Source organism: Carettochelys insculpta, chromosome 6 (genome assembly GCF_033958435.1).
Source record: "Carettochelys insculpta isolate YL-2023 chromosome 6, ASM3395843v1, whole genome shotgun sequence".
Classification (NCBI taxonomy): Eukaryota; Metazoa; Chordata; order Testudines; family Carettochelyidae; genus Carettochelys; species Carettochelys insculpta.
Window position 1 is genome coordinate 50,148,743 of NC_134142.1, and position 12,158 is coordinate 50,160,900.

At 37.9% G+C, this 12,158-nt stretch overlaps 1 protein-coding gene across 3 annotated transcripts in view; it reads left to right on the forward strand.

Annotated features, from left to right (window-relative positions):
* The window catches only part of STRN3 (striatin 3), a 111,310-nt gene that overhangs the window by 27,959 nt on the left and 71,193 nt on the right, over positions 1 to 12,158 (forward strand). For all 3 annotated transcript variants that reach the window (XM_074996896.1, XM_074996897.1, XM_074996898.1), the window contains exons 2-6: positions 2,281 to 2,384; positions 7,093 to 7,166; positions 8,804 to 8,885; positions 9,301 to 9,480; positions 10,088 to 10,220. In XM_074996896.1, the coding sequence (XP_074852997.1) occupies positions 2,281 to 2,384; positions 7,093 to 7,166; positions 8,804 to 8,885; positions 9,301 to 9,480; positions 10,088 to 10,220 (573 nt within the window). The remainder of the gene's footprint in view (positions 1 to 2,280; positions 2,385 to 7,092; positions 7,167 to 8,803; positions 8,886 to 9,300; positions 9,481 to 10,087; positions 10,221 to 12,158) is intronic.

Consider the following 12,158-nt stretch of genomic DNA (forward strand, 5'->3'; position numbering starts at 1 on the left):
GCACATCTTCCACGTTCTGTACGTATCCTGGTAACTTTCTTAAATATTTTCTAACGCATCCTGGTCTGTCAGCTCTCTTGTATTGTCTTTCCATAAAAAGCGTAGAATATTCTTTAGCCCTCTGTAGTAGCCTTTTTGTTAGCCACTGACAACTCTGCTCCCTGTAGGAGAATGCTCAGTGCAGTTGCTTGCCATAATCTGACTTTGAATATGGCATGTATTCATTTTCCCAGAAGTGGTGTTTGCTTTTTCTTTTCTTGTATGACTCTCCTCAGGAGCCTCTTCGTTATCTTCCCCACACAGATCTCTTCTACCCTTTTGATTTTTTTCCCTCCATTTGCACCTTTGCATCTGTTGTTCAATTTCCTATCTTCATAATCTTGATTTTCTCAGTGTTTACTTTGTCCATTTTTGACCACTTCCTACAATCCAAGAGCAGTGATTCCATTTGATGTCATACCCAGTACAGCAGTGTCACTAGCAAAGTCAGAATCATTTATCTCATCTCTGTTAATTCATTTTGCACAATTATACCTTTTGTGTCCTGTTTCATCACCAAGTCTATTGCTAATTGCAAAATGAATTGGTGATAATTTGTACTTTTGTCTAGCTCCAGTCACACTGTTGCGCCAGTCACTATCTTACTGCACATTCACTTCCATCATATAAACTACTTACTATGTTGATAAGTTTGTCTGGCATCCCATAGCTTCTAACAATATTCAAGTGAACCGTGTTGAAGGCTGTAGAGTCAGAAGAAACAGCACAGGAGAGGAGATGCCAGGCAGGTCTGTAGAATATTGAAAGACATCTTGGGAAAAAAACAGCCCATCACAGGTTTTACCCATCTGGGACTCTCATAGATATATGCTGAAAATGCATGAAGAACAAATCAGACGATAGGGAGGAACATTTTCATTCCACATTAAACTGCCTATAGTCAATGATCATTCACAGGTTTGAGAAAAATGCTCATGCTAAGTTAGAAGTAGAAGAGGGAACAAAAACAGCGGATGAAGTTAAAGCAGCTATCAAAAGCCTCAAGCACAAGACAGCTCCTGGTGTCTGGCAGAATTCAAACAGATACTAAAGGTGACAAGTGGAATTGTGATTAAGCTGCTAACAAAACTTTTTAATGAAATATGGGTGAAAGAGCAAGTACCACAAGACTGGAATAATCATGACCTTGTAAAGAAAGAATGACCTTAATGAACCAGCTGGAGACGTACTGAACTGCTGTCAGTCTCAGGCAAAATATTGGCTACTGTTATACGGAGCAGAATGAAAAAAGCAATAAATGAAATATTACAAGAATAAAAGGCTGTGTTCCATCCAGATAGATGATCGTGTGACCACATACTCACCCTTTGACAGATTATGAAAAATTAATTGGCAAAAACTCAGCTTAATTATGTTATTGAGACAGTTTTCCAATATTTTGTTCAAAACATCACACTAATAGAATTCTACACTCTTTAGATGTAGATAGAGCTTAAGTTTCTATCTAAAGAGAACTAAAACTTTTAAGATGTCTTCCAAATCATTTTCTGACATTGGTAGTTAGCTGCTTTTCTGTCTCAAAGTGAAAGACACATAACAGCTCATTGAAGAAAGAGTTTACTTTCTTTTATAAATAACTAATGTACTTTGAGATGTGTGTGTGTGTGTGTGCGCGTTCGACAACCAAGACTTTTCCTGCTTGATTCCAAGTCATTAAAAGATTTCTCAACTGGTGAAGAAACTAAGTATGCTTTGGATTGGGTATTATGGAGACAGTCAGTGAACATGTGTGAGAAAGGGGGTTCCAGTTAGAAAAAAGTTTTGATTTTTTTTCACTGGTGAGGCACAATATCAGTGAATGGAGGACAATTACAATTAGACAACATGTATCAAAAGAACATGAGTTACTTAGATCTCTTTGTCGAGTTACAGCATTTCTGAGAATATATTTGATACATGTTTATTTTTCGTATTTTAATGGACTGTTAGTGTTAATAATTCTCCCCTGTGGAAAAAAAACCACTTCCTGAACATCTGGCAAATATGAATCAATAATTGGAAGTCTGGAGGTTTTTGAAAAACTTGCTGCATTGTTACAATTTTTTGTGAAGTAAAAAGAATGTGTAATCTGTAAAAAGTAAATATTAGTTGCTAATGATTCCAGCTACAAGGATTGTAATTAAGTATTACCAAAATAAATTTCTGGTAATTAGTGAATTGGAATGTGTTCATCTGTACTGTAAGTGAATGGAACAAACCAAATCTACTTTGTGTTTTTAGGCTCGGATAGCTTTTTTACAAGGAGAAAGAAAAGGTCAAGAAAACTTGAAGAAAGATTTAGTGAGAAGAATAAAAATGTTAGAATATGCATTAAAACAAGAAAGGTACGTATGCATGTTCATTCAACCTCTGTGTGTTCTGAAAGAGACTTTACAAAACAAAGGCAAATTTCTTTATATTTAAATACTTGAATCAAGGTACAGGGAATGGACTTTGGGAACGCTTGAGAGAAATTCAGTAAGTTAAAGGAACTCTTCGTTTTTTCCCCATCAGTTGGGTTTAAGCTGAAATTTAGTCTGATAAATGGTCTGAAACTTCTAAATATTCTATTGAAAAAATCCCTAATACTAAAGGCCAATTTTTTCTTAAACTGGCTAGTTCTCTGAAGGAGAATTTGTAGTTCTGCTGCTGCCATAATAGAGGTCAAATAACAAAGTTTTTGAAGCTGAATACTTCTGATGTATGAAAGAGATGTTGGTGTAATATCCTGTGAAAGCAGATTTTAAACACAAAGAACATTATCTCATTCACCTTTCATAACTCATGAAAATGTGGGCCAAGTAGGACAATTTGGTCAAATTATAAACCTCTGCAGGGCTAGTTTACACAGGAATCTTACCAGATTAAGGTAAAGCAGACTAACTATTCATGTGTAGACAAACCCTGAAAAATCACAGTTGACACAAGCTCCATAGAGACTTTGAACTTGTCAGGCTATAGGATGGAATTGGAGGAAAGAAACTTCCCTGAAGGATTGAAGGTGATACATCAATGCTTCAGAGTTGATAGAGAGTTGGAGAGGTAAGCAGGATGAGATTGGAGAGTAATGAATGCTTGTATTGCAGTGGGAAAGTATTTGAGAGTAAAAAGTTAAGGAGAAACTTGAAGGCAGGAGGTAAGAATGGGGCTTGTGTCGCAGGGGGTGGAGATGGTTTACAGGCTTTATAGTCAAGCACACATCATTCGGGGACACTTTCTTAAGAGCAACAGACATGATGTCATGTCGCTCGCTGGTCATTTGGAAAGCTGTTTTTCAAAGCCTCCCTTATTACCAGTGCTCCCTTGCTGTGCTCTCCGAATTGCTCTGGTGTCTGCCTGCTTATAATTACTGGCCTGATAATGTGCCTTGGCCCTCCAGCCTGTCATGAAAATTTCCCCTTTCTCTATCGTAAATCGTAAAGCACGCAGTTGGCTGCCACCATGAGGGGAATGTTGCCTTCACTGAAGTCTAACTGAGCCAGGAGGCTCCTGAATCTGACTTATTAAATTCTCCTTTCTTTCTGCACTTGCTCAGCCTGTAGTTGAGTTGCTTCTTACTGCAGTCCAGGCTTCCTGTGTATGGCTTTGGGAGCCAAGGGGAAAGCTGGATCACCCTGGGTCACTCTTGGCTTCTCCAATGGTGATTTTCTGGTCTGGGAAGAAAGTTGCATTTTACAGCTTTCTGAACAGACCGGAGTTCCTAAAGATGCTTGCATAATGCACCTTTCTGGCCCATTCCATGTTTATGCCAGTAAAACAGCCCTTGTGATTCACCAGTGCTTGCAACACCACAGATAATTACCCCTTGTGGTTTACGTACTCCATGTCAGAGTGGTCTGATGTCAGGATAGGGGTGTGCATTACCTCTATTGTCCCATCACAATTAGGGAACCCAATTGTGGTAAAACTGTTCACTATGTTGTGCACATTTCCCAGAATCATTGTCTTTTGTAGCAGAGGATGTTGTTTGCCTTTGCTATCTGGATGACAGCAGCCTCCCACTGTAGATTTGTCTACTCCGAATTGATTGCCCGCTCTTGATCATCCCATACCTGCAGAACAATGCAGTGCCACCAATTTGAGTTTATTTTACAGCACCAGAAATGGTGCGCCACTGCGTACAAAGCATCATTTGCAGCCAGCATCTCCCCTTTCATCCTCTCCTCCCTTTCATATATGTCTGTGTCCTCCTTGGGGTCTTCATTGCTGTCACGGCTGCTTAGGTTCTGCACATTTTGCAGCACAATGTGTGAGGTGTTCCTAATACTTGCCACAACTTTAAGTTGCATGGGTTCCATTTTAGCCTTGCAATGGCATCTGTATGGGCGTGAAAAAAGAGCATAAAAATCCTTTCTACCATTGCTTTCCAAAGGGAGGGGGAGGAGATGCATGACCTATGGTAGGCTGCTGGCACACACCAAGAATGACCTGCAGCACATATTTGTCCCACTGGGACATAAACCCACAATGCAACAGGGCAGCAGGAACGGTGGGATGGTTACCCACAGTGCATGGCTGACAAAGTCAAACCTAGAAATGCTAATGGAGACACACTCCATTGACTTTATTTACCAATGTGAACATGCACCTTTGACTTTAGAAAATTGGGTGCTAGAAAATTGACCTTAATAAATTGGAGCTAATTTCCTAGTGTAGGCATATCCAAAGAGAAGGAAATGTGTTGAAGTCATTTGGGCAGGTAAATGGATTGAAGCTGGAGCACAGATGTGAAATTTTGTCAGTGTTGAGGGAGTCGGGGGAAGGAGAAGAATGATGAAAGAGGATATATCAGATCTTGTAGTTTTTTCTATTTGAAATTAACAAGAGACTGGGAAGGGGAAGTAGAGGTGGGGAAGCAGGAGTGGGAGAGTCAAATGTGTGAAAATATTTAGTTAGGAAACTGACAGATTTAAAGGAAAAATTATCTTTATTTATATAATTGGACACAGAGTGCATTGATTTAAATCAAAGCTGCTTAGAATTTAAATTTCATGTGAATGAATCTTATTTTGGATTTGTACTTTTTAATAATGTTCCTAAAGAGAAATCAATTGGTAACAATTAAAAAATCTTGATTTGCAAGTAAATATAGGCATCACACTGAATTTGGTGGCACTTTTTGGTAAGCAGGAAAACACGCCACACACACACACACACACACACACACGTTTAGTTACAGTTTATTCAGTATGTAATAAAAAAGTAAAACATTAGAAAATGGTGAAGGGTGGTCTTTTTTGTTAAATGATAATCTTTTTATTATTTGTGTCATACTTATATGGAAATTGAAATTAAATTACAATGCTCAAAAACATTTAAAAATTATTAGTTAAGTAAAGCCGCCTTAAGTGTTTTGGATACATAAGATCAGAACATATTTTGCAGTTTAAACTAACTGAAACGAAGGAAACTAACTGTGAAGCAAAGGAAATGTTATAGGTAAGTAGTAGATTGAAAGGAGTGTCACTGTGTCCTTAAAGATTTTAGCATTAGTAGTAGATTTCATCTTCAGCCATAGTTTTTATTTAAAGACTGGAGAAGGAAAAAAGCTGTATTGCATTTTTTCAACTCTTGATAAGTTTCTTAGCTTTGAATGAACTAGCCACTGAAATGAAGTAATTGAATAAACTACTGTTCCTGAAACCTGGTTTAGCACTTCAGTGAGCTCTGGCTCCAGGTGCGTAGTCATTGATATCCACCAGTTAAGTGGTTTGTCTTTCTTCAAAACATAGCAAACAATTTATTTTATATTGTTATTATTATTATTATTATTAGTTTAATTTCTAAATTAATAGATTATAGTAAATTCAAGCCTAATGTAGATTTTCATAAATTAAGATTTAGTTTTGAATGGGTTATTTTTAAAAAGAAAAACATTGATTTTTAAAACATTTACATTTTTTAGCAGTAAATCCTTGGTTATATCTATCCCTGACAGGGTTGAACAGCCTGAAAAGCTTTTTACCTAAGGGTGTTATAAAAGCAACCCTGTAAAATAAGTTCTCAAATACAGTTTCTTTATTAATAAAAATTTGGGGCATGTGGTTGTGAGAAATAAACAACAAAGTTTCATCTTGAGAATGCTAACTTTGATAGTTCAATGATTTCTCAGTAAGTGTCCAAGGAAAAAGTATTGAAATATACATTCTCTAGCTGATCATATCTGACTTACTGAGTATTAAGCGAAGATGGGCTGCATCTAGATTCAGTCTGGCTGCTGGCAGCATGATGCAAATGAGGGCTCACAGAAATGCAACTATCTAGTCATTTGCATATTTGCAGGGTTCATTTACATATTTACAGCAGAAGACAAGCAGGCTGCATCTACACTAGCCCCCTCCTTTCGGAAGCGGCATGGTAATGAGGGATTTCGGCAGATGCTAATGGGTGCTGCTATGAATGTGCAGCACCTCATTACCATAATGGCGGCTGCGTGCGATTTGAAAGTTACACTTTCAAAATGCATGCTGCACGTGTAGACGGGGGCCTTTCGAAAGGACCCCTGATTTCAAAAGCCCCTTCTTCCCATTTGTTTCTGGGAAGAAGGGACTTTCGAAGTCCAGGGGGTCCTTTCAAAAGACTCCTGTCTACACAGGCAGCATGCGTTTCAAAAGCAGCACTTTTGAATCGCGTACGGCTGCCATTATGCTACTGAGGCGCTGCATATTCATGGAAGCCCCTCATTAGCATCTGCTGAAATCCCTCACTGCCATGCCCCTTCCAAAAGGGGGGGGCTAGTGTAGATGTGGCTGCAGTGTTGACGTGGCTGTGCTGGCAAAAACTCCCTGTATCAACAGCCCCTTATCCCTTTTTCTTTTTTTTCCAGAGACAAGGGGCTGGTGACAGAGTGGGTTTTTGCCAGCACAACCGTGTCGACACTACTTGTTTTCTGCCATGAATATCCGAATGAGCCTCACAAATATGCAAATGAGTGGCCATTTGCAATTGTGAGAGCTCTCATTTGCATCATGCTGCTGGCAGTGGGACTGTTTGATTTTAGGAAATGTCTATGAATATAATGATTTCTTAAAACATTTATGCTTAATTTTTCAGGGCAAAATATCATAAATTAAAATATGGCACAGAACTGAACCAAGGTGACTTGAAAATGCCAACTTTTGAAACGGGTAACTATTTTGTAAATTTCATGTTTATTTTAATTCTTTTGCTATTTGCTTTTTTAGATGTTCTATTTATGTAATTCTAATTGTCTTCAAAATGTGCACAGTCATTAATAATAAAAGTTAATTCCTTGAGAACAAGGTTTGTTTCCATAAAACTGCATGAGTAAAAATCCTCATGCTGGGAAAGTGGCTTATTTGAGTCTTTCTTTCTTTGCCTCTCTTTTTGAAAGATCCAAGTATTGAATGAGGTTCTGGCAGATGAAGATGGTGGTAGTGGTTTAACTTTTTGGAGGGGTGGGTGTTTGGAACTGTTATCTTATTACTACCATCACGTTCTGAAGGATCTTACAGTTTCTGTTGGGATGTTACTGTTTTACTTATGTGGCAGGATAAACTTCTTTGGAGACAACTAAGGAGAAAATCGAACAAGGAAATAAACATTATATATAACAATTATACATGTTTTTGTTCCCCATTATTGTATAAGAAAATACATAACAAACTGTTTGTTTTGCTTTATCCTGTGATATTCATCGTCTATGTTGCTTGGGCCTGCCTTGAGGTTCCTTCCAATTACAGTATTCGTTAATTCTGTGAAAAGTAGGGATATTAATGATTAACTAACCCTCTGCTCCAGCCCATTGGGGCTATTGCCATATGGCCACATGTTCAGGCATTTCTGCTCTTGCTTGAAATATGGTCCAGATTATGTGCTTCACGTTTATTTTTAACATTTATTTTACATACAGTCAAGTCTTAGTTCTGAATTCTCTCTACAGCTGTGTTCCTCATAGTTCTTTACTCCATAATTTATAGGTTGGCATACTAAACATACGTTAAAGTAGAATGGGCACAAGGTATCAGTTGCTATTGAAGAATAAAATAATATTGTATTTTTTGACAAATTACTGTAGTTTTCTCCACATGCAAGTTAATAGAACTTATTTAAACAATATTAGTAAAAATATTACGATTTCTTTTTTATTAATTTTTTTTTTAAATTTCAGATTTCTCTTTAGAGGAAAAGTCAAGTTTCTGCTAACCAGTTCAATTACATGTATTTAATTGTTAAATATAGTCGAATAAAGAATGAAAATGAATCTTAAGTGCTTTGTGTACAGTTGTTTACAGTTCCACAAAGAATGAATGAATTAATTAGCTTGAAGAGATCAGCTGCTCTAATGTCATATAATAGAATAGTTGACTTTACCTGGAATAGCCTTTAAGGTACTCTCTCTAAATAATGGCAGTTCATCAACTTTGTATCAGAAAACTTACAATGTATGATAAAGGTAGAAAAAAGGCTGTAAGTGATATGTACAAATGTTCTAATATGTGCAACAATGTAAGACCAGATTTTATTGGTAAAATCAAATTCAGCACTTCAACAATAACCAATTATAAATGTTCTTGGATCTGTCAATCATCAGTGCGATTGTGGAATGTGAATTTGTAAAGGACACCATCTTGAGTCTAGGGTTAGGCTTGTCAAGCAGATGACCACATACATCAATCACTAGTATTGTTGCAAAATTGTATGTGATTTGAAAAGGTTTAAGTGAAAGCTTCACATCCCTCCAAAGTCTTTAAAATTGGTATACTAAATGAGCAACAGTCATGCATATCTCCTTGCATTTCAGAAGAAACCAAAGACACAGAGGTTCCTACAGTACCTCAAAATAGTCAGCTGACCTGGAAGCAAGGCAGGCAATTATTAAGACAGTAAGTAATATAGTAGAGTATATTTTTTTTCTGTAGCTTCAGGAATTATTTACAGATTTTCACTTTGCTATGGAAATTCATATATTCAAGATGGGAAAATATTGATTCAGTATGCAAGATAATGTAAACTGCATTATTCCTTGTAGTGGTACTACTAGAGAGAGTTGCAGGTGTGTCACTGTTTTTAACCCTGAGAAATGAAACAAGGAGCAAACCATAGGTGGAACACTTGGAATCTGGGTGGTGGTAGGTTTCCTTTCAATAAATTAAATGAAGTCACTTAGCTTCCTTTCTCCCCCCTTTAGTGTTATCAATATAATTTTGTTACAGTGTTTTCAGCAGCAGACCCTGCTAGATCCGTTCTTTTTCTCATAAATGTCTTTTCTCTTCTTTCCTTTTTTTACAACCAAACTAGGTATCTTCAGGAAGTAGGTTACACGGACACAATATTGGATGTACGGTCTCAGAGGGTAAGGTCTTTACTTGGGCTCTCCAGTTCAGAACCAAATGGCTCAGTGGAGACAAAGAACTTAGAACAGATTCTTAATGGAGGTGAATCTCCTTCATCTAAGCAAAAGGGACAGGAAATCAAAAGGTAGGCAAAGATGTGAAATTGGTATATGCTTGATAATTTGCCCACATAGCCTACTTATATGCTGATTCAGTTCTTAGATTCAGACAGCTATGCTATGCAAGTTCCAAGAAGCCAGTTGGACTCATATAAGCTTCAGCTATTAAGTTTCTTTTTCTGGTTAGTGACACATTAGTTATATCATCCAACTATTGTAGGTATGTGAAGGCATGAGAACCTGAAAGTAAACTGATTAATGTATAAGGAGTCTGTAAGCATAAATGACATTCACCAATCAGATTTTTCGTATATATCAACTTGTACTGTGGGAGGGAGAAGTGCATGATGTGAAAATGAAATATTTGTTTCAGCTTTAATAATTTAAGGTTCTCTTAACACAGGGAATGTTGTTAAATTCTGCCATACTTGCTGAGCATTGCTTTTCTCCCTGAGTAATCCCATAGGTTTAGATGGACAAAACTTTTTCTGGATTTTTTTATTGTCTTTTAAAGACTTTTCAAAGTTAGATAGTAGAGTTATATATGACTTAATTAATGCCCTAAATCCCTTCACTGTAAGTCAGCTCATAAATTTGACTATCCAACGTGTTGTGGTTATTTTTTCCCCATAGGAACTCTGGTGATGTTCTTGAAACATTTAATTTCTTAGAAAATGCAGATGATAGTGATGAAGAAGAAGAGAATGACATGATAGAAGATATTGCAGAAGGAAAAGAAAAGCATCGGATAAATAAAAAACACAAAGTAAAGATATTTTACTGTTGTCTTTGGTCACATACATCTGATATACTGAAAGAAGTGGTTATAGCCTTTTGGAAGCCAATGTTTTATAAATATACATCAGTAAATTGTGTGGAAATAGTTACCCTTCTTTATCTGTATGGTATGTAAATAGGCAGGTAGTATTAGTATGTTTTGTTGTTGATCCTATAATATTCTTTTTTTTTTTTTTCTTCGCCCTCTTCTACTCCTGGGGGAATTCTGTGCACCTGCAGTGTAGCAGAAAAATGTCCCCTGTGCCGCCCTCCCTCCCTCCCCTTTCGAATCCTTTTCTTTCCTTGTAGGAAATGGCTTCTATAGAGAAGCAAAGAGAAGCTGTGCCAGTCAGTGCTCACTGTCTCCTTCTGACATCCCAGATGCATCTGTTCAGGGAGCCAGGGGAGAGGCAAATTTCAGTGAGGAGTGGGGTTTGGGATGCCCTGGCCATACAGGGTCACTAGTTCCAGCTGGCGAGGGTGGAAGAGGACAGACACAGAGTTCCCATTCCTCCTTCTCTGCAGGGAGCAGGAGGGATTGGTTAAAAGAAGCCCCAGAAACTTCTTCTGGCTTCAGAAAACTGTACTAGTGGGATAGAGGGAGACTGAGGCTGAGGGGAGTTCTAGTTGTGTTTGTGTAGATGTGGGGGCTGGATACATGGGGGTTGGGCAGACAGGGAGCGTCTCCCTGTACAGTGACCATTCCCCTCACCCATCCGCCTGGAACAATCCCCGTTCAAGCCCCTACCATATCAATAGCCCTCCCACACCCGAGATTCCTCACTGATTCACCCCTGCACTAGGAGTACCCCACACCTGGTCCCCCTTCCACTGAGCCCCAACCAGCTGTACTCTGACCCCATAATCCCATAAGCCCAACTTACGTCCACCCTGACACTGAGCTCTAACTACCTTCATCTCCTTCCCCCTCCCTCCTCTTCCTGGCACAGTCCCTGTCCCCCTCTATCCAGATTTCCACCAACCTATGCAAAGCCCAGATTGCACCACTCAGAACCCTGGTATTCCAAAGGGAATTCTGCTTTGAAAAGTTTTAAAAATGTAAATTTGTGTAAAGTGCTGCATATTTGAATTGTCAAAACACACAACAATAATTCACTGTTCAGTTACACTGGTAATTTATTTCAAAATATTTGTCAGTAAATAATGGAAAATGGTCTTATAGTAAGTACATTTTGTAGCACTTTAAAATATTGTGTGCAGAATATTTCATTTTTTGGAAAGGAATTTTTTCAAGAATAATCTTAAATTTTTGTGAAAACAAAATAATTAGTGCTTACAACATCTTAGTGAGTAGATATGAGTACGGTAACTAAAATTGCTATCAAAATTTTATTGTTTTTTTTGCTTCTTGCTCTTAGAGATAGAATAATTTTGTTTTTCTCTGCACTACTAGCATTTCAGAGCCTTCTCTCTTTTTGTCATTTTTAAAGTTTCAAGTTAATAACTGGCTTGGGGTGTGTCTACATTAGGAACTAACTTCGAAGCTAGGTACTACTTCAAAGTAGCCAGCAGAGAGTCTGCATACATTTTCCCTAACTTCGAAGTAGGGAACCCAACTTCAAACTCCTTACTCCACTCCTGGGAATGGAGTTAGTGCCCTGACTACAAAGCTTAACTTCGAAGTAGGGTGTGTGTAGATGCTCAACTTCGGACTTTACTTACTTCAAAGCTGTACTTCGAAGTAAGCAACTTCTAAGTTATTTTTATAGTGTAGATACAGCCTTGGTGACCTTGTGGCAAATGTTCTCTGTATAGAGCCAACTATTTTTCCTGTTTTCAATCTCAGGCTGTGTCCAGACTGCGGGGAACTGTTGGCAAAAGATAGGAAAATTGTGCACTGCAGTTTGTGTATCTTTTGTTGATAGTTCTGTTGGAATAGGATTTTCTGACATTTGGCCCATTCACA